Source organism: Colius striatus, chromosome 11, assembly GCF_028858725.1.
Source record: "Colius striatus isolate bColStr4 chromosome 11, bColStr4.1.hap1, whole genome shotgun sequence".
Classification (NCBI taxonomy): Eukaryota; Metazoa; Chordata; class Aves; order Coliiformes; family Coliidae; genus Colius; species Colius striatus.
The window spans coordinates 19200559-19224537 of NC_084769.1; the positions used below are offsets into that span (position 1 = coordinate 19200559).

Here is a 23979-nt window from a genome sequence, read left to right on the forward strand (position 1 = left end):
ACTAAAAAATGAAAAAATGTTTTAACAGAAATGAGACTGGCTATTAGAAAAGGAGGAGATGGCAGTGAAATGACTAAATTAAAAATGAAGGCAAGAGTCGATGTGCTTTATCTGTGCAAATAAGAGGGTGCAATAATGTTTGGATGCAATAATGTCTTTGTTTCAGAAAGCTGAAAGAATGGGTATGGTAAATCCCATCTTTCTGTGACGCTATCAGGTGAGTGGTTGTGCTGTAGCAAACAGCAGTGCTATTCAAGAAAGGATGAAAGTGGATGGAGTGAACAGAGCCCTCATAGGGAGATTTCAGGGCTATACAAGGCTTAGAATAATATTTGAAGGAAAGAATAATTGTAGACTTGAAGCTAAGTGGAAAATTGGATAAAATGCAATACAGTGATGTGTCATGTCAGACTAACTTAATAACGCTATTTAATCACATAATTGATTTTTGTTTTTCTGTCAAAGAAGACACAATGGATCTTTTAGTAAAGCGTTTGATATACAGCAATAGGAATTTATTACTTAAACTGTGGTCTACTGTAAAAGTTGTGTTAGTGGGTAAGGAACTAATTGAGAATTGCAGCAGATCACACTGAGAGATTTAACTATTAATGTGGAAGGTAGTGACAACTAACTTTTGAAGAATTAGTGTCAGTAAATAGCTTAACTGAATAATAAAAAAAATAGACTTATAAAAATGAAACTTGCTGATAAGAAATTAGGACTTTCTGTTACTCTAGAACTACATAAGGATATCACAAAGAACAAGGTGACTTTGAGTAGAGTAATAGAAATTGAGTGGTGTTTAATATGCAAGAGCACATACTTACAAACTAATACACTGGATCACCTTCAATAACAGTGGTTGATCCATGGTATGCAAAGGATACACTCCAAATTTGTTGCTGTTCCAGCCATATTACATGTTTTCCATCTGTGTGGAAAATGCCACAGGAAGAAAATGTATAAATCTTATTGTCTGGCTTTGGTCATAGTTCCAGGTAGATGAATTTAAATGCAAATGGTACAGAGGAAGACTAGGGTGTTAATTGTGTTTAGTGAGAGTGTTGGCACTGAGTGGTTCTGTATTTGTTTCACCAAGCTCTGCGTGGACTGAAGGATTGCATTGGCTCTGATACAATAAATCTGTACCTTTGTATTTTCAGTTTGATGGAAAGTGCACAGACAGTTCAGCCTTACAATTTAAAAAAAATTATCTTGAGCAAACAGCAAAAACTACATGAAACATTTTGTTCGTTGACTGATAAAAAGAGTAACATATCAAAGGGAGCCATGGATAAGATTTGACTGAAGCTTTGTTTGGAAGAGTAAATCCTTTTCTACTCTTTTTTTTTTTTTTTTTTTTTTTTAAAACCACTCCCCCCAGTCTCTGGTCAGTCTTACAATAATTTTTGTATGTGGCCCAGCTGTGCAGTTGTGTAGTGAATGCATAGTGTAGAGATTTTGTTCTGGAAAAAGATTTCTAGAAAGTTTGTGAAGGAACATACTGAAGCACAACAGTTGGGCTTATTTTATCCACACACTAGTATATTTGCAAATTGTAGCTGATGTTAAAAAGCTATCCTCTCATGATCATGGCTGGAAGGTAGTGTTTGAGTGTAGCAAGCTTTACCCAAACTACCTGAACGCATGTATCTATTAATAGCAAATGAAAATTTCAGGAGAATATCACTGCCTTTCTGGAACAGAAAGGAATGTGCAGTAAGAGGAAATCATCAGGATATTGTTTAGGCTTGAATTTTAATTAAACAGCACAGTTATGAAAAAAACCCCTCTGTTGTTAGTTTAGAAAGTAAAATGTTAAGTGACTAGAAAATGGGTGTACTAGGTAAAAATTACAAATATGAAGTGAAAATGCTTGTCTTCTGCATCAAAACCTTCTTCCAAAGAAACTAGGTCACAAAACCTAGGTTTATCACTTCTGCTATGTTTCTGATGTGTTTGTTTACTTTGGTTAGTTTTCTAGTTAGCATAGGCAGGCAAAAGCTCATGTGGAAATTCATACAGATTGTAAGATTACATTAATAACATTGACCCTTAAGTGAGTTGTGAGAACATACTCCAGCTCTCTGCTGCAGACATAACAGGCTGTAAAATAGATAATGTTGAACTCACCCACTTTATATGGTGCACCACGTTGTTGTAACTAAGTCTACAATGAACTGAGCACTCTTTTATCAACTCCTGAAAAATTGATGGAGGTAACTTTGGAAGATGCAACACATGTATATGTGTGCATGTACACACACATCTGAGGAATATTTTTCCAATAGTAACATACCTTGCTGAAACCCTTGGTATGCTTTGTTCCAGCAAGTATGCTATGAGAGGATCCAAACTGTATGATTGATACACCTGTGCTAGTCTTTACCAGTAAAGGAAAACCCTGTGAATAGAGCTGATCAGCTCCATTCTATGTGATTCTGTTCCATTCTGTGTGATCAGACACAACTAAGACAGCTCTAAACATATTCCAAGCACATGGTTGGAACATGTTCATCTTTTATCACTCATTTAAAATATGTTTAGAATATGTCAGTATATTCAAAATAAGTAATACAAGGACAGGCTGCAGCAGTATAATCAGATAAGTGATGTTGAAGACTATTTCCATGAACAAAAAGTAGTAACAGTGTGAGGTTTTTGATGATACTATGTGAGAATCTATGCTTGGAGCATTGATTTTAGAATATATGTAGCATGATTTTTAATCTTTTTTGAATCAGCATTGAATGAGGTGATGGTCTGTCAGAAATAATTGGCAGCACCCAAGTGCAAAGATTGTAATTGTGTAAGTCTCCTAAAGAGATTAGAAACACACAAAAACAGAGGCATAAGAAGATAAAAATGTAGTTGTTTGGCAGAGCCTTAGAAGGCAATACTTTGAGCAGGACAATTAATGCACCATGTTTGTGATGTTATGGGCATTAGTAAGCTAGGAGCAATTCTTACGGAATCCAGCTGCACTGTAAAATGAAAACAGTGAGGAACTTTTTCCCTTCTCACATGTTTCTTAGTAACTTTCCTAAATTATTCTAGCTCATCCTTTTCAAACTGTGGCTTTGAATTTGGTGGAGGTGGGGTGTGTTTTTGTTTGTCCATTTGGATGTTATTTTGAAAATCTATTTGGAAAACCTCATTTGCAGATGCAAATTCAAATTCATGGCTCAGCTCTGTGGAAGCAGATCTTTGTGTGTGCTGTGTGTGTCTTTCTGCCTTGCTGCTTCTCTGGAAGAATGAAAAGGTAAAGGAGATAGCCTGGCTTGACTGGAAGGAGAAGAGAGATTGCAGAGCAAAGGGAGTGGAGAATGAAAGTATGATGAAGAAGGTCTGATGGGCAAAGATGAGTTCTGGAAAGTGTCCAGCACAGAGAAAATAGAAGGAAAAATGTTTAAATACAAAGGAGAGGGCTAGACAGAAGAGATTGGAGATTTTGGAGGAGCCAAGGCGTTGAGGGCAAACTGTATGTAAGTAATGGGAGAGTGGAGACAGCTGGTACAGTTAGAAGAAATGGAATACATCAGGAAGGGGGCAGATGTGCTGGTGATGAGTGACTGCAGTGGTGGCTGCAGAATATCATCAGAATGGGAAGAGTCTGGTACACAGGGACTGAAAGAAGGAAAGTATCGAACATATGACTACACAGGTATGTTTTACAAATAGGAACATGGCTAGATAAGGTGGACCAGGAGCAGAGAGCAGCATTTTACTCAGTTAGGAGGCTTGGTGAAACTGTAAATTGTTCAGCTTTCAAGACTTTATGGCTCATTTACAGACATCATTGCTGTCTGTAAAAAAATGTGAAGATGCTGTTAAGGTGTGAGGCCTTGTTTGACTTGACTTCCTTGCTGCCTGTCCTTATAAAACAGCTGAGTTCTGTTGAGTCAACTGATAGGGGCTTGTGCTGTGATTGCAGCTGTTCAAACCTTGCCCAACTGGCAGGCTGCATGGCTCCATGCAGCAACATCTATGTATGCTTGAAATAGTTAATAATTTTCACTTAATACACATTTGCATATGTTAACACACTTTCCTGGTGTTTTTTTTTTTAATTTCTTATTTGCTTAGTGTTCTGTTAACATTTTTAGTGTAGTTTTTATCAGTGAACAATTAAAAAGGTCATATGAGACAGTTCATCCAGCTGGCTAGTAACAAAAGTCTTGATACTCTCATGCCAGTTTCATGTATCTTTTTACTTTGCTGAAGTCTCTCCAAATTTACACAACCTGAGAATTGGCAAATGAGACTAAAAATAGCGAGATATGATGTTGTTACTGGATTCTAAAGGGCTGTTTCATGTCATTCACTTGATTGTTTTGTCCAAGACCCATATTTTGGGGCTTGAAAGACTGTTCAAAACTGTTTATATGTTGCTTGTATGTGCATGTATGCGCCTGTGACATTTTTAATTTGACTGTATGAACTTTTAAATGAAAAATAGCCTGAATTTTGCATAATTTTTTACTGCCTTTATGAGTAGCTTAGTGCAGTTAAGTAACTAAGAAACTAACAAAGTTTATAATAGAGTCTTTTGTGAAAAGATTATGGTGGTGGTAATGGATGCAAATTCTGTGTAGTATGAATATGTCAGTATAATTACTTTAAATGAAAAAATGTCTTTTCTGTGTTATATTTAGTCTGAAGTGACAAGTAAATGGAGAAAGTTATCACCTGTATTCTTGTATGTATAGCTTTTCTTTTTCTTCACCATAAATTCTTCTCTAATTTTTTGATGCTACTTGTTGTTTTATCATAGAAATGACATTATATACCAAAGAATTAGTCAAAGGTTTTGTAAAGTACAGTAATCATTAGAATGTATACAGTATTATATGAAAAGAAGCAGGCAAGGGAAGCTTCTCATATTACCTACAAAGACTAAAGTGATATCCAAAGACATTTTTAACCGTGATCTTTCAATATCTATAGTAGTAATATATTTTTCATTTCTTATGCACAATAGAGTTATATAATTGGCTGTTTGTACAGGTGGTTGAAGTTTGAAGAAGATGTAGAAGATGGTGGAGAGAGGTGGAGTAAGCCATATGTTGCCACATTGTCACTTCATAGCTTGTTTGAGCTGAGAAGTTGTATCCTGAATGGCACAGTTCTTTTGGACATGAGAGCTAACTCCATCGAAGAAATTGCAGGTATGTATTGATTAGTTATACATTTATTAGTTATGAAAATTAATAATAAAAATCAAGTGCTTACAAGAAACCTGCCTCATAGTGATCAGTTTACAAATTCCTAGGAAAAATTTTCCTTGGTATATTAGAAGAGAATCTATGCTTAACACAACTGGTAAATACTTTATTTATGTTTTTTATATAGACTTGTCTATTTTTGAAATATTTGTTTTTGTAAAGGAAAAAATTAAAATGTCTCAGAGAGAACAATTTGGATATATTTCATTAAAGGTGACATGTTCTCTGTTCCTGCTGTGCCACCTCACATGTGAATGATGTGTGTGTTAACTTCCCCAAACTGAATCCACTTTTATGCTAATTATAGGCAATCTATTTTATAAGAAATTAAATTATAGCTCAAACTACCACAATTCATCATAATTATGTAACGTAAAAATAGACCAGTTTAAAAAACATATCTCTCAGTTGAGAATGAAATCAAGAACAATAATACTAAATGTAAAGTTTTTTTTTAAATTAAGGTACACTAACTGCTGTAACTGGAGTGTTTTTTTTCCATTAAAAGTGTATTTGACAGTTGCAATTCCAGAGCTTTTGAGAACAGCAGAAGCTGAAAGCAAAAGAGAACAATAATGGATGAGTCTTGTCTCCCAAAACTATAAGATAGAGTGAGACTGAATGCCATTTTCTGCAGAAAGGCTATAATTAGTTACTGCAGGGGACTTTTTTAATAATGTATTTGTCACTGTAATAAAGTTAGGGGCTGTATTATACAGACCTGTAATGCATGTCCTCAAGGAGCTCTAAAACTATTAGGGTTGCAGGGTTGTTACTAGAATCATGCTGAACAGCCTGGTATGTCTATTCCCAAATACAGCAGCCAATTTGAATTAGGTCATTTATAAATAAATTCATTAGTAGACTAGAGCTGAAGATAAATTAAGTTCCTCAAGTCTATCAAGACAGGGATAATGTATGGATTGTAAATATATTTACACTGGTGTGATGGTTTAGTCTTGGCTGGGTGCCAGGTGCCCACCAAGTTGTAATGTCACTCTCTGTTCCTAAACTGGATGTGGGAGAGAGAAATACAAAGAGAGGTTTGTGTGTGGAGATAAGGACAGGGAGATCACTCAGCAATTACTGTCATAGGCAAAACAGATTCAACTTGGGGAGAAAAGGGTTTGATTTATTAATGAACCATTAGAACAGGGAGATGAGAAATAAAACCAAATATTAAAACACCTCCCTCCACCCCTCCCTCTTCTCAGGACTCTCCTTCCTTCCCCCCCAGGGGATAGTGGATGAGTGTGAGGGTCAGTTCATTACAGATGGACTTTGCAACTGCTGTTTCTCAGGGGGAGACCTCCTCACATTTTCCACTGGTACAGTGTGGGGTCCCTCCCCACGGGAGACAGTCCTTCATGACTTTCTCCGGCATGGATCCTTCCCATGGGCTGCAGTTCTTCATGAACTACCAGTATGGGCTGACTGCTCCAGACTGAGTCCTTCACAGGATCCTGACAGCAAACCTGCTCTGGTGTGGGCTCTTCTCTCCCCACAGGCTCCCACGTCCTGCCAGGAACTCTCTCCAATTTGGGCCTCCCACAGAGCTACAGTATCCTTCAGGCATCCAACTGCTCCAGCGTTGGGGACCTCCATGGGCTGTGAGTGAGTCTCTGCTCACCAGTGGCCTCCATGGACTGCAGGGGCACAGCTGCCTCACCATGGTCTTCACCACAGGTCACAGGGGAGCCTTTCTTTCAGGGCGTAAGCTCCTTCCTCCCCCTTCTGCACTGACTTTGGTGTCTGTGGAGGTGTTTTCACATTGTCACTCCCTGTTGCTGCTGCTGTTTAGCAACTGCGCAGCAACTTTTTCTCAAATACCTTATTCACAGAAGCGTTACCTCAGTCACTAATTGTCCAGGCCTGTGTCAGGTGTGGGGTCCATCTTAGAACTGACTGGCCCTAGCCCTGTCAGCTACAGGGGAAGCTTCTGGCAGATCTTTAATTAAAGCAGCACCTCCCTGTAGCCTCCCCTCTACCAAAAACCTGGCCCAGGCAAAACCATTACAACTGAACTTTAAAAATCATCATTAAAATAACACTCTGTCTAAGAGCTCACGTATCCTTGCTCCTATTTAAAAATCTCTGTCCCTTCCAGCAGAGGACACAGAGCAAAGAGCTGTACTATTTTGCAATCTGAAGGTCTCTAATTTTCTGTTTATCCACCCCTAGTAAGATCTAGTGTCACACTCATGATGGTTATTGTGCGGCTATCCTTGCATATCTTGCATCTACTTAGAAGTTTTCTTTTGCTTCTACCTTACTGTATTTCACAACATGGCTGAAAATGGTTCTGTATCTATAAATAATAGATCCAATATTTTAGATATATTTTACAAAAATTTCTATTTTATAAACATAGTGTATTATGTTAATGGCGTTACCCATATTGCAAACTTTGCTTGAAGATCAAAAATGATACAACATATATCAATTTCGGAAAAGAGCACATGCACTGAGAACTGGGACCTGAGTGGTTGTTGGAGCCTTTTTTTGCCTTGTCACAGGGCACAGAGTAGCATCTTTACAGAAATACAAAATGCACACATAAGAATAGAAAACTTTTGTTTAGGTAAAGGTAAAAAGGAGAAAGAAAATTTTCTAACATGATTATCAAGAAAACTGCTTTACAAGTGACATACAAATATATGTAACGGCCAGATAAAATTTATTTTAGTTACATTATAAGGTAAAGGAGATACTGTTCAGTGGGCTATATTTAGAAGTGGAATGAAAATTGGCTCACATAGTGGTAGCTGCTTTTCTGCATTTACCTTTCCCAAATTGTTTGTGTCAAACTGACGCAAGTTATTATTAATCCAAATCTACAAAAACTTGTGTGGGTGTTTGCTCTGTGCCGAGATCTGATTCTTCTGTGAGTCATGATCTGAATCAGAGTTTGTCTTGAAAATGATAAAAGATAAATATGAAGAATAAAAGGCAGTTGATTTGAAGGAGCAAAGGTGTTTATCAGAATGCTGCTTTATTATTATTTCAAGTAATCAATAAATACTTAGATCAGCTACTTGATGTTCTTTTATTGCTTTTTTACTTAAATAGTACACTAGGATTTTCAACCTTAAGCTTTACATTTTTAATCCTGAATTCACATCTTCCATAGCCAAGATCCCTTCCAGAATTGTTTTTATTTAAGTAGATAAAAAAGTAAGGATTAATGTTTTAAAAATAACTTCAGCAAACTTTTTTCCCCTGTTTTTGGAAGATATTGTGTAGTGAGACCACAATGAATTCATGTTTATAATCTCTTACTCCCTAGTTAGTTGTAGTAATTTTATTTGTTTAGTTAATGTCTGTCAGGATTTCAGCAATCACAATAATAATTTTGTTTTCATACTCATTACAGATGTAAGTTGTCCTTCAGTAGAGAGTTTGATGAGTTATTGTAATGCTATTTTGAATCAGGCCTACTTCCAGGATATCTTGATCTGTTGATTGGAAAAACTTGTTTCTTCTGCAAAGAGGCTTTAGGATGTCTGTCATGAATTGGCATGTGCCATTTAAACTTTAGAAACCCCTGTTGGTGTGTCAATTTGGCTGTATTTTGTGGTTTTATTTGTTTGAACAGGTAGGCATCTCTTTAAAACAACTTTGCAGCAGATTCTTCTGGCAAGTGAATAATTCTGTAAATTACACACTTTCTTTGTCAGGTTTCTTGGAAGAGAGTTTTTTTTTTTCCTCCCAAAAATAAAGTTAATTGTTTTTCTCTATTATTATTATTATTGTTTGTGGTGGTGTAACAGTTTTCCTTATCAAGTTCCTTTGTAATTTGTAACTCTAATATTATATATGAAGTTCCTGCTCTCCGGTGCTTATGAAATGTTACAAAGAGTGTGGCATACATTAGACAGTGTTAGGAGGAGGAAGGACAGTAGTGGTGACAAGCATACCACCAAGATATGTATGCTAGATATATTTTAGAATCATAGAATGGTAGGATTGAAAGGGACCTTTAGAGATTATCTAGTCCAACCTCCAGCCCCCATTTAAATTTGAGAATTCCATGTAATAGGACAAGCCACACTTTTTCCATAGGACTGCTAACCTGAACATTAGGCAGAACTTTTATCTCTCAGGAAATCCTTTCTTGTCTATTTTAGTCGATTGCTGTTCACTATCAGTAGTTACAATCCCACTTAACGATGTGCTGTACAATGCAAACATTGTTTTCACCCAGGATTTTGGTATGTATTCCAGTTATATTTCACAGTCCTGACACTTTAGAAATTAAAAGAAATGGTTGCTCTCACCTGTTAACTTCAGTTTTTTTCAACATTTAACTCTCTCATTTTGTTTGCTAGCTATTCTTATGCCCGGCTACTCCAGTGATCCTGATGGTCACTTTTGGTTTTTCTTTTCAATGCTACTGCATATATGAAATATAGAAGAATTTGAAAAAATAGGTTATACCCTGTGGTCTCAATGAGTACTCCTAAATTAACTTTGGTTTCTGTACTTCTGATTCATAGTTTATTACTATGGGTTTTGTTTTTTAATGCAAGCTGTTGATAATTTTACTGAATTAGTATAGTGCATCATGTCTTTTGAGAACAAATTAATTATGTACATGTACTTTCTTTTTACTTGCCTTAACACTTTGTTATGGAGAAATGCATATTGTGTATTTGGTGGTAGTGTCTTGCTCTCTGGACAGTATTCCAATATAAAATTATTTTTCTGTAAATGCAGTGCCAGTCTTCATGTCCTTGAGAGGTGTACTTAATCTTCATTGCTAAATTGAGACAAAGAATTGCTATTTGTTTTAGTTGAGGCTTTTAATTTATAAACACTTAGTAAGGCATTAAACTCCCAGCACACAGCCCTTGAAGATCGCTTTTATTATTAAAGTCTGTGGTTTAAGACCTTAATGGTTGTAAAATCTACAGATGAAAAACTTCTTTTATACTGTTTGCATAGCTTTCAGAACATTTTTTATTTAGTCCCTGGAAACTCTGATAGTTCTGCGTAAAAATATTTTCGCTCGTGATATGGTGAGAATTTTAAAATCATCCTGTCTTCCAGCATATCCATTTTTTATTAGTTTCTTTTTCATTCCAACTGTCTTATGACTTGATCTACAAGACTGTGAATTTCTTTGGACAGGCACCCAATTTTCTTTGTTGATAAAGAGGTTATTCATACCTATGCTGTTGAATTCACAGACAATATCTTGTTATAATAAAGACTTCTGAAATTAATTTCCAACGTGGTCATCATGCAAAAGAACAGCATGTTTATTCCTGAAGTTTCTAAAATGGTTCTTAAGTTTTGTAAGATGAATTTTACATTTCCCTTGAAATTCCTCTGCTGAATTTTATTCTCTTTAAAAATGCATTTTAAAATGCAACATATTTTACGTTTTTTTGTTACCATTTTTAATATGTGACATTCTTTTTTCATATGCCTTTGCAATGGCTCCTGTATCAGTAAGCTAGCACTCCATGCACAAGGAATTCCTTTGAACATTTGATGTAGTAATATTTTATCGATCACTTCTGTATAGAACATATGCTAAAAGGAAGTCTGAAAAATCTATGTAATCAAAACAATTTATTTTGGAGCTTGTCTCTTGAGGAGGTATTTGCCAGAATTTGGCTGCACCATTAGAGAGCAGCTTCACTGTGTTGTTCAAGTTGGCAGATGAAAATGTTCTCTTTTGATATTTTCATTTAGTTCCTTTGAAACCATGTAGATTCTCAGATTACCATCTGCTTTTCTGATTGGAACCACTCAATGAACCCAAAAGGTTCTTCTACTTAGCATATGATGCCATTTTCTGTTGTTTGGTTCAAAAAATGTTTAGTCCAGCTTTTAATGGCAATACTTTCTCTACAACATGAGTCACAGATCTCGCATTTTCGTGTAGTTGTGCACGGTGTACTGTGAACAAATGTCAAACCTTGTAAAATATAAACTGTAGCCTCAGTATTGCACATGGCAGCTTTGGCAGCTTGCATATTTGAAATATTAGCTAGTCTCATTTATTTTAAATAGCTTAAATTTAATAATGGTTTATTTTTTAAATTAAATTTCAAATATTCTGCTTTCAAGTCCAGAGATCTGACTGTTTTTTCCCAAGCAGTTTTTCGTATGTTCCTCATGATCAAATTTTCAATCTGTGTAACAGCTTAATCTTGTGATTGAGGTCACTGGACTCTGTGCTCAACAACTCAGGGTATTACATCCCAAGTGTGCGATTTTATTGATTTCAATAATATCACGTTAAGCTTTCAATCTGAACAAGTTGTCTTTTGCCTTTGTTTGCTTTAAGCTATATTATTTCATAAAAATGATATATTTAAACTGGCTCCACTTTAGATTTTATTTCACTGGAGCCATTTGTTTCAGCTGGGAGACTCACAGTGTGTTATGTCTCTAAAGTGCTTTTATGGTAAATTTAACTTTTATTGCAAACACTTGAACAAAGCCTGAGATTGCCTGTGAGCAATCTGCATCTCTGTTTGACCCTACACCTGGCTTTTGTTCAGCTTTCACCTTCTCACTTATCCAGGTTTTGCATTTGTTTGCTTAATTTACAGCTTGCCATGTGGTGATTACCTCTACAGAGAAACCTGTATCAGGTGTTGTTCCTTTGTCAGTGAATTGTAAATATTGTACCAGCTTCTAAATAGTATGAACTTATTTTGTATTTTCCCATGTTAACCACAAATCTGGGATATTTTTAGATTGCACAAGTCAATCTCAGCTTTCATTTTGTGTGTCGAGACAGAACCAGTGTCACCCATGGCTCTTGTTCTGTTTTGAGGTGCAAAATATATTGTTTTATCAGGTCTCCATTCTTTTGGTAGCATCCTCCATGGTATGTTAGGACAGCTCTGACTTACAACTGTGCTTGCTGACTGAGCTGAAAGCTGGGAATTTTAGCCTCATTTCTACTATTTACAGTTTTGTGAAATGCTTGCTCTTTTTCTTGAGTAGAATTGCATACCATTACTTTAAAAAGCAGACATTTTTCACTCTCTGTTGTTCATTTTCAAGTAATTCAGTTGAGAAGCTAAACAAAGTAATTTCAGGTAGAGCTGGAAATAGAATCCCTCTCTCAGTGCACTGGAACGCTCTGCCTCCTTGGATGAGCGGGCTAAATCTGTGGGCTTAGCTTGTTTATAATCACCATGGTAAACACTGTAAATGGGTCTTGGTTCATAGATGAAGCCCAAGAGTCCTAATTGTTAGTTTTCTATTGTTCTTAGTGCCTAACTCACTGGAGAAGTATGTATTCATTAGAGACAGGTTAACATTTGATTGAATATTCTTTGTGGGTTTTTTTCTACCCTGTCTTTAAGGGAAGGAAAAAACTGGCTTTTAAATCAGTTTGTACTCAGCTGTCACTGCAATTGTGACACACAAAAAAGCCCATGTGTTTTATTTTTTTGGTCATTAATCTCTCATTTTGCCCTGCAATCACACAGTTATAAAATTTGGAAGATTCAGGGGGGTAAATACCAGTAACTTTGCTTGTATATAATGAGTTCAGTTTCTTCCACTGTAAACTGTCAGTGTCAACCTAAATCAACATGAGCCTAGCCCATGAACTTCAGAACTTATATTTTAAGTGTTATGCAGCTTGAAAAAGAAAAGTGCTCAGTATTTTGTTTCTTTACACATCACTGCAAAAGTCAGAGGCTCGCTTTACCTTGTTTACCTATTAGTAATTTCTTTTTGGACTTCACAGTTGTTTTGGTGCAAACGTTCTATACTTTCTGTAGATTTGTTTTATGTTTCACCTGGGATTTTTGTGAAGTATTGTATGTGAGTTGATGGGCACACTGTGAATCCAGAACAATTAGGAAGTGAGCTGTGGCCACACCTGTGTGTTTCCTTATTGCTCGTTTGCTTGGACCTGGGATGGTTCCATGTAGATCTGGCTGTATGGCTCTGACAAAGGTGCAGTGTGTAATTGATGTCCCCATCTCCAGTGGAAGTAGCCAACCTGCTTTTGCATCCTTGCTGACCCTAGAGGTGGAACAGATGCCGTTTGCTGTGCTGGACAACACATGAGCTGCACTGCATTTGAACTGATTTGAAGTGTCTGAACCACTGATGCTGTAATTCACAGCCTGAGTAAATTGTTCACAGGTGACAGAGTTACATTTGAGCTACTACAGTAGCTGAAGTGCTCACATTTACCCACAAAATCAGTTTTGTGTAAATGATGTATTGTAACTGAGTCTCAATGGAGAAAATAATCTTGAAATTATATGAAATCCCAAGTTTCTTTAAATCTTTTCAGACCACCAGGACAGGAATAATGTCTGTCTTTAAGAGCTTCAAATAAAGATTTCATGATTCAAGTGTGACTCCAGATTCTTTATTGAAGGAACATGCTACCTCAGTATTCCTGATATCAGCAGAAATGTTATGAATAGAATAGGTAATACTATGTGGGTGAATATTGCACACATAACATCTTGCTGAAAAGTCCATGTAGTTGTGAAGCACCCTTGAAAAATTTAATGGTAAGCTGTGTCTTTGGCTAGAAGTGGGCTTTGCAGAGTTTAAAAGGTCATTTAAGAGGAGAAGTCTTTAAAACTGCAACAAAAAAAAGCCCAAACATCTGTTACTGAGCAGAGAAATCCTGGAGAGTCTGTTGTTACACAGGAATGTAGCTGAGATACAGTACTGTGAATTTTCAGGTCTGTACTCTTTACTCTTTTTTTCTCATATGAAGTTTGGAGAAATGGCCATGCACTTTAGATACAAAAGGGAAAATCAGGGCTTTAAAAGGTAGATGCATCTTCAACTGATGGGAGCATGAAGGATCTTCTCACAGGTTTAAGGGAATAGAGCCTGTTATTTTGAAATTGAGATGTTTAAAATGCTCTTGTTTGCCATTTACTGTCAGACTTTAATCATGATCTTATTTTCAAGCATGTCTTCGTAATCAAGAGTGTAATCTGAGGCTTGGGCTTTTAAAAGTTATGTGGAAAAACTTGGGAAGAAACTGAAGTGGAATCCTACAATAGGTGCTCATAGAGACAGCCTTTCTTACTACTATTCACATCCATTCAGATCTTGAAAAATTGGTCAAAATACAGTAATTTGGCAGTAATTTGACTGCATTTAAACTCCTACAGCTGTTGCTGCAAGTGGGTCTGCGTTAAAGGAATGGCAACTAAAGGGGGAGTTTCGAGGCAAGAAAAAACATCTTCACTCATTTGAAATCTGAATGCATTTTCCCTTTTTACATGTGGCAAAGGTGCTACAGTAAAGGGGAAGTTGTGGAAAACAAAAAGAAAACTTGAGGTAAGCTGCTTTATTCTGAGTTTGTCAGGAAGTAAAAATTGTTAGTCGCTACATTGATACTAGCTCCATGGCTTGTGAGGCCGTTAAGTCTAGCAGAGAATTTGGGCAAAGAAGAGGATATGGATATGCTTTTCTTTTTCCTGGCATTTTCTCTCCTCGAGTGACATCATCCTGAGCAGTAATAGCATTTTAATATTCAATATGGAAAATACTGTCATTCCAGTAATGACACTGTACAAGTGGAGTTCCACTGATCTGTAAGCAAGGTGATGACCACAAGCCTAAATTTGCCTGTAGAGGAATCCTTTTTTTTTTCAGCTCTTCCTTTGATTTCTGTCCAATTGCAACTTAAAGAAGGTAATCTTTGGTTTTACATCTTCTACAATTTGTCTTTTGGTCAGCAGAATTAAAAAGGAGAGAGAACAGGATCATTTCGATTGTACTTTAGCACAGATGCCCCAAGTTATATATTTATGGAGGTTTTTTTTTCCCCTGAAGATCTCTTGTCATGTTTACAGAAAGTACTGACCTTTTGGGTACTCTGACATGCAACTTGATGTACTAAAGCTGTCTAAAGGGAAGATAGTTGTACCCTCAGGGCAGATGTTTCCTCAAAAGGCAATAATGTTGAGCAGTAAAATGAACATCTTTCTTGGAACTGGAACTTTGTTTGTTGTTCTTTGGTGTTGCAAGTTCTTGGCTTCTGAAAAAATTCTCCTGAAGACTTCTCTTGAACTTATGTTACTTTCTCTTTTGCTTTTCTGTCTCTCATCTTGCTGCTATGCCTCTCTTTTTCTTCCATGAGAGTCTACAGTAATAGAGAAACAGTTTGTCTAGACTGGAAGTGCAGAGATAACTGATCTAGTGGTGTTTGAGTTAATCCTGTAGATAAAAAGTTCTCTTCAGAGTCAGATGAAGCACCTTAAAGACAATTTTTTCGAGTTTAGGGACACCACCAGACAGTGATATACTCTTTGGTGTGTGCCATTCAGTCAACATCGTTGTTAATACTGCACAGCATATAGTTGCTGGAGGGGGTCAAAGACAACACAGAAACCTTTGCGTCCCTCTGTTGTGAAATGCAGATCTATCTCTCATGTTTTTATCTGTTGGCAGCTGTATTTATTTGTGGACCTAGCCTGGTCTTTTTGTGTGTGTGTCTTGTAGACATACAGATTTGTTGATAGCCTCTTCATAGTAATTGAAACATGCAGGTAATTTGTGATTCAGCTCTAAAAACAACTAAGTAGATGATATATTGGTTTGTTATGTGGATATCGAGCAGTTAAGAGAAGCTGTTGTATTTTTTAAATGTATACATAGTGCATAGATTAGCAATTAAACTCTGCTTTTAACCAACATAATTATTTAAAACCTTTTATTATCTCTCTTATTTTCTCTTGCTCTTTGGCAATTATCAAAGACCTGACAAATTCTGTCTCTACTAATGATGCATCTTTTCCTGTTCTACAGCCTTTCCACTGTGACTTTAGAGGTAGCTATAAATCTGACTCCAGCACAGAATCATGAGCTGTCTGAATTTTCAGTACAAGGAGTTTCTGACTCAGCTTATTATATCACTATTTTTGTGCAGTACACTTTCTTAAGATGGATATACAAGGACAGTGTGTACTTAAATGCTCTTTTACTTGATACTTTGATACAGAATTTATCTTTTCTTTTTCGTTGTTACTGTTGCTACCAGAATTCTTCAAAATAAGAATTACAAACATTAAAAAAAATCAACAATGCTTTCATGTTTGAAATACATAAAGCACATATTTGCAAACAGTTTTGAATATGAATATGTAAGCATATTTTCTGCCAGTGGACTGCAAAAGTTATTGTAATTTCTTAGCAGGGGAATCAGTTTTACCCACACCTCCATGTAATCAGTCGCTTGCAGGAATATGTATATCTGACAGTAGAATGAGATCTTTTAAGTATTTGCAAATAATTCAGCAAATTTTCCTGTATTGTCTTATCTGAAACTTCTTTATAATTTACTGAAAGTGTTGTAATTATAAGAAATAAAGAGCTTGACTGTTTTACTGGGTTAAGTATAAACGGAATAAGAAAGTTGTTTTCTCACAGCATGCCAGCCTTTTGCAGGAAATGGGGTAGGAGTTATTTGTAAAAAAAGGACATCTCACATCATAATCCTGGGTTTAAATGCATTATGTATGGGAGTGCTTAGGGACCGACTTCAAAGTTACATAGGTGACCTTAATTTTGGAACTGGATTTCTTTTGAGGGATTGACTTGCCTACTTTAATATCATCCTTTTTGATTTTTCTTTTTCCCTCACAGTGAAACATTTCTAGATAAAATTCTGTTGTAGTAAACGAACTGATACCTTTCATTTGTAATCTTATAGGATGCTAAATCTTATTACTGCAATTTTAAAAATAAAATAATTTCCCCCACTTTTATTATACTTCTGTATATATTTTCAGATATGATTCTGGACCAGCAGGTGGGTTCTGGGCAGCTCAGTGAGGATGTTCGTCACAGAGTACATGAGGCACTTCTTAAACAGCATCACCATCAGAACCAGAAGAAGCTGAGCAACAGGATCCCAATTGTGAGATCTTTTGCTGATATTGGAAAGAAACAGTCTGAGCCACATTCCATGGATAAAAACGGTAATGCATTGCTTTGTTTTGCATTTTGAGCTTTCAACATCTGCCTGTTCAGTATTGCACGTGCTTTGTATCCAGCAGCTTGAATGCATTGTGATTCTACTCTGAAAAGCTACTGTCTAAAGTTGGTACCTTTTACATGAGGGTAGTTCCTCTTAAACATTCAGTAACACACCTGTTCAAATTAGAAATTTAGATATCCTGCACCATTGAGGGCTGTGCAGAGACATTCAAGGGAAGTGGCTCAGGTGTTGGAAGCAGGCTGTCTGCCATTCTGGACTGGATAATTGACATGGCATGTTGTGCCCGGTGCAGCATAGCTCGAGCACACTTTGGTGCTTTAGGCTCTCTGTGCAGTCCTTTGAGCTGAGCTTGGACGTCTTTGCACAGTATTGCTCTGAACTTTGGACATTCTCCATTAGTGCCAGAAATGTGATATAACTATTTTTGCCTTCTGTTGACTATCAAGGGCCTGTTTAGTTAAAATGTAATGAATTATTGGAATAGCTTCTGAGAATATGACAGTGTGTTCATAGTGTATTCATTAGCTAGTATTCAACTGGTGCTTCAGATTTCATGGTTGAGTTTGAGGGGTTGGAAGACCATTTTCAAGATGATGCTGCTGGAGAGATATTGCAAGAACTGTAGCTTATTCTTTCAGAAAATCACTTGTTTTAAAATCATGAAAATGAGAGAATGCGTTTGCAGAGTAGTTCTACAGTAATATATTGGCTTAACTTTTTCCTTTCTTGCTTTTATAGAAGTATTTATAAGCTGTATAGTTGTTATAGGTTAATCATAATGAAAGATCATTTCTTTTTGCCCTTTATTTACATAAACACAGGCCTGTGTAATTAAGCTTGGAGCCAAGTTTTGCAAATATTTACAATTAATTCACTAGAATTGTATATTGCAGAATTATTGAGCCACAAACACACACACAATGTTTTTGTCTGTACACCATTGGACTATAGTGACTCTTATTCTAGAAATCACCTTAGCTTTAGTGAAATCTGAGTCCCTTCTGCTGTCTTTCTGGTTCAGAGCCCTACTGGGGCTCTGTCACCTTGGAAAGTGAGGAATGAGGAAATAGACATAGCTTGGGGAAGGTACAAGGTTGCAAGAGGCAGCTCTGTCCTGTGAGGCATAGGGGCAGAAAGGCAAAGTAGAAGTGCAGCTGATCTGGAAAGATGAGGCTGTTGATATAAAGACTAACTTCTGTTTTGGGGAAAGTCCTTTTTTTTCTATCATTGCCATATCAATTTTTAATAGAAGCATAGAATCTTTACAGTTGGAAAAGACCTTTAAGATCATTGAGTCAAACCACTACCTGACACTGCTAAGCCTGTCACTATACTAAACCATATCCCTCAGCACCTCATCTATGTGTCTTTTTGAAAAATAGGTACTTCTAAATCTTGCCACTTCTCTGGGGGAGACTCTTAGACCTAAAAGGCAATATATAACTTCATCTGAAGAGGATGTAAAATTGAAACATTAATTATGTTTCAATAAATAGTATGTTAAGAGTAAGGAAAAAATAATATTTATTAGAATGTATGTGATTATACATATGGATACACAGCAGGATAATAGTCCATCATTTTTAAGGCAACTTTCCTGGTGATTTGTCCAACTCTTGCTGATGACCCGAAACAAATATTCAGGACACACTTAAAAAAGTAATAGTAGAATATTCCTATTCCTTACTTTCCATAGGTTGCAAGATGCCAACTTGCACTGCATAAGTATTTTGCATTACATCCTATAAAACAAATAAATAAGCAATAGGTCTCCTTAAAAATACCCCTCAGGGCAAGCTCTAACTTTCTGTATCTTCTAGTGGAACTGATGCAGTAATCACTCTAGAAACATCTCACTTCTGCATAAGTTTCTTCTTCATATTGCTATCTAATTCACTCCCCAAAATAGATTCTGATCAGGACAGCATCTAAGTCCATATGAAACACACCAATTTTATGTACTCAGGGGTTAAGTGATTCTGTAAATAAGGAGATGTATTCTTACAGGTGCTTATTTTGCAAAAGGAAAAGGTATTGGATTTCACTGCAAGTGCCTATGTAGATACCTCAGAGCGCTCTTAACCCCTGGTAAAAAATAAAATCACTTAATCATTTCACTGTGTTAGTTTAAATTACATTCAATGCACCATAAACAATACAACTTAAAGAATTTTAGCAATATTTATGTAAATGTAAGTCAGCTTTTTATCCAAAAAGAGTTCCAAACCCAGTCTTTCTGGACACAGATATCTTGCAATCAGTTTGAAGCATTACTCTTTTACTTGCATCCTTTAAGTGCTTTTGAATAATTGCAGTTTTCTGAATTGACCTTCTTCAAGATAGATAATGTCCCTGTGATTAAGCAAAGGGGGTTTGGGTTGTTTTATCTCTTCCCTTTCAGTACCCCGTTAAGTTGAAACGTCTGGGTCTTACTTTATTACCTTAATTGTGTGAATGTTAATACTAGCTTTAGAAGAGGAAATTCCATTTTAAGTTTTTGGTTTTAAAATGAATCATTTTTTTTTTCAAGACAATAGCAAATAAGCAGCTCATGGGCTTGAGTGACAACTCTTGCTCCAATACTCGATTAAAGGAGTGAGGAAAGAGAGATAACTGTCTAGTTTCAGGCACACTGACTGAAACCTCTTCAGTCTTGCTTTTAGTTATATCTTTGCCCTGGGCAATTTGCCATCCTATGTGGTATGTAAATTATACAGGAATCTACACTGAAATCCTCAGCTTTCAGGAACTCTGCTGTTCTTAGAAGCTTGACCGGTAGCAGTGAGGTTTCTGATCATTTTCTTCTACCATTACCTCATGACCCAAATGCTAGAGTTCAGCGACAGTGTTAGGCTCCCTGTAGCTAGCTGTTTCTTTTCAAATTGCCATGGAGCATCTGTACAAGCTTCTCATAACAATTAAAAAACAAGTTAGTAAAATAAAACTTTGCATCAGGTGAAAGCAAAAGAAAAATCAGCTAAATATGTGCTAAAGAAAGCAAAATTAAAGGATATAAAACCCTTATATTACTGGCAGGAGTGTGCTGTGAGCCATATCTTTGTTTTCTGAGGACAAACTAGTAAAAAGCCGTCAAGGCATCATTTTAGTCTCTATTCTTATTTGTGCACAACTGAGGTCAGAACATATGAACATAAAATGTTCCATATATTGCCAACAGTAGCAATATTATTTTCTGTTTCTAATAAAAAACTACATTAAAGTCATAGAAATATTTTATTATTGTTTTTTACTTGCTAGATGAGAAGCTTAACTTTTAGAAGACTGCAGGCAGATAACCAGATCATCTCAGGGACTGTTGATGAACTTACAGCTCAGTTCACCCTATCAGAAATCAGGTTTCAGAAGCAACAAGAGCCAGGACCACTTATTTGGCCTTGTTGGAATTAGGCAAAAGAACTTGACCACTTTTTCAGCGCAAAAAGAAATTCTGTTTGTCTAAGTTTGTATTAGTGTAGATAGTTTAACTGATAGTAGTCCTTAGCAGTCCACAGTTTTAAAATAGGTGATTCAGAGCCAGAGCCGTAAGTCCTTGCCATCTGGGTTATGTAGTACAGCTGACTATACAAAACCTGCCTTTGCCCAAGTTCTTGACTATACTAGCTTATCAATGTATCAATTTCCAGACATTCAGGAGTCTGAACATAAATTTAAATTCAATATATGGCTGTGCTGTTGACAGACCACTGTGATGTCTTTGCTGGAACATCATGGTACATATGTTCTCCCTCCATTTTTTCTTTGTTATAAGAGTCTGTCAGACCATCTAATTAATTTGCTTTGTATTTAGTAGTATTATCTTTTGTTTACAATGGCTTTTCTTCACATCCTCTGCAGGGCTAAGATGTCAGGGTGCTATGGATTTACCATGCATTTTTAATGCTGCCATGCTGTGTTTAACTTTCACTTTTCATTAAGCATCAAAACTGTGAGAATTAAAAGCTTGCTTTTGATGTTCCAATAAAAACCGACAGTCAAATTTGGCATAAGAGCAGGAAAAATGATTTTTTTTTTTTTTAAAGTCTAATTTGACACCAAATACCCAAAATACAGAGTGGTGAGTAGTTTTAGCATAAATATTGTCAAAGGCAGGTAAAAATATGAATCTTTGTCATTAGTAAACCATCTTTAGAAAGTTTGATTTGTAAAGCAGTTTAACTTATTTTTATTGAGATTGATAGATTTTTCAGTCAGATACCTGAGAATTGTGTCTATAAATTCCTACGACATGTCTAAAAAGCCAAAGACAATTGCAAATAAGTTTCTATTGCTAGAGAAATGCTAAAATGCATTTCATAAGCCTTCTCCCTTTTATAAAGGGTTCTTAAAGATTTGAGCATGTGTGATGTGGAAAAGTAGAGGATTTATTTGATGAAAATGTAGTTAGGAAAAGTTTTCATCATGTAAACATTTTTGGTTTTTTGACCGGCTATTTCACTTTTAATCTAGACTTCAGAGTACACCTGTGTTAGTGTGTGTATATATAAATAATGAGATCTAACAGACCTTTTATTGATTAAAGTTCAAGAAGAAGGAACTAGGGGGAGAGGCGCATGGCAGGATAAGTGACTTGTAAATTTTATTTCTGTGCACATTGCTGAAGTGTTGTTCATCCATAACAATCCACAGTCCGATAATGCTCTTGTATGTGTTTTCTGTGCCATATATATGCCATTTATAGCTGCTGCTTCTCCCTTGGTGTCATGGCAAACATATTATTAGTGTATAAATTACATTATGCCACATATCAGGTATGATTTTGAGAAATTGTGAAATTACAGGGAGAGGTTTAGCAATATGCCAAAGAACTTGAAGAAAGCAATGGCATATTAAATTGGGGGTCTTCAGAGTCAACAGCATGAGCTCTGAAGCAGTTCATTTTTGACATGTTCTTGTTCAAGCCTTGTTCCAGTTATTTCACTTAGTATGATTCGCTGACTTAGATGTCTTCATTGTTTTATGACAGTATGAATACCTGTGGAGACGTTTAAGACTGTTTTGGGATGTCTAATTTAGGACAGAATGCTCCAGTATCATATTACATATTATTATGGTGTTTGTTACTTTTCTCAGTTTCCTAATCATCAGTTCAAGCATTGATGCCATAACTCAGAGCTAGTTTACTGCATGTGAAACTGATATCAGTGCTACCACATGGACATTAATTGGAGCCATATAAAAAGGGTAGGGGAGACATTCCTAGGTATGTGGCTGTGTTACTGCATTTCAGGAATAAGTCACAATGAATGCCATATATATAGTAACATTTTCTATCAGTATTGGATCTGAATCGAGTGGATTACTCCAGCTTTTGTTGAAGAGAAGGCAAACTCTAAGATGGTTAATTCTAGCTTAAATTAGCTAATGTAGTATTTCTTGTTTTGTATTCTTCTCAAATGTATATATTTTCATGAACTTGTATTATCCACACATTTTTATATTACTAAAGTATAACATATTTACAGACATTTTCATCTGATACTTGTTCTTTCTTTCTCCACATTTCTCTGTATCCATAATAAAATGTGTAATCTATATGTACAAAACTGTATCATTCATCTTTGTATTTCTTTATTTTGCTCTTTGTTGTGTCTGTCTCTAACAGGCTCATCTCATCTCTGTATCTTCCTCATCTCCTATCCTTTGGGTTCTCTAAACTCCCTGAAGGTTCAGAGGTAGTATAAATACCTATTCTTGCTTGGGCTTCAGATCATTTCAAATGTACACACGTGACTTCATTTCAGTTTCTTGACAGCATGCAACTTCTTGCTAAAGTAATTAAAAAATACCTCAGGCCTTTGTCAGCAACTGTGGCTTAAGAGAAGCTCATGTGAAATTCTGTTGGTTTTGAGGAAAAAAACTTGCCGTTTCTTTGTGAATTCATTTTCTTACATCAATTTGTAAATCTGCAAATCATAGCATTTTAGTTAAAACTGCATGACTTCATGTGAATTATGCTTTAGATTTAGGCTTAGCATTAGAAAATCAAGTAAAATTACTTCTTCCTTATCTTCTTAAATTAATTATCGTTAGCGAGCACCAACCCGGCTTGCAGTGATGCATGTACAATGGGAATGACATGATTCTCCACCGATTTAAAATGTTACGCATTGAGAGACCTAAAAGTACATATGTGATTCAGCATGCAAATATCATGTCATTGCTCTGTTATATTAGAAATTTTGCCATATACTTAGGAAAACTTACTGTTTTTTCAATCCTTGATTTTTGGTCTGGGCATTTAGATTTGAAAAGTTGCAATGAAAAGGCTGAAGTGCATCTGGCTTGCAAATTAGATTGATTTGGTTTTTTTTTTTTTTCCCCTGAAATTGGAAGAAACCTCTATGATCTAGAAAAATAAGCAGCTTCTTTTGTAATTTAGTTTCCTTTGTTGTGTCAGTTGTATCCAGTTTGTTTCCATTAACTGTAGTTTGTATCTGAATATGTTTTTCTTGGCTTTTGTCATTGGCATTCTAGAGAACTATTGGATTTTAATTAATAAATACAAAACACATAGTTAAATATCTTGGGCTTTAAATTTTTAGGGAGTAAGGATATGTTACATGTGATATAAATTTAGTGGGATTATTTTTTAAATTATTATTTGACAGGAATAATAGTTTAAAAATGCTGAGCCCCATCTGCAAATGCAAGTTTCTATTAGTGTAACAAATATGGACCTTATTTTGATGGATTTTGATTTTTAAGTGGCTTGTTTTTGCATGACATTATTTTTGTGTGGATTCTTGCTGTATTCAAAGTTCTGGCAATTTCCCA

General features: G+C 35.9%; 1 protein-coding gene across 2 annotated transcripts in view; it reads left to right on the forward strand.

The window, feature by feature from the left end:
* SLC4A10 (solute carrier family 4 member 10) overlaps positions 1-23979 on the forward strand; it is a 121964-nt gene that overhangs the window by 49893 nt on the left and 48092 nt on the right. For both annotated transcript variants that reach the window (XM_062005200.1, XM_010204760.2), the window contains exons 5-6: positions 5011-5171; positions 16976-17164. In XM_062005200.1, the coding sequence (XP_061861184.1) occupies positions 5011-5171; positions 16976-17164 (350 nt within the window). The remainder of the gene's footprint in view (positions 1-5010; positions 5172-16975; positions 17165-23979) is intronic.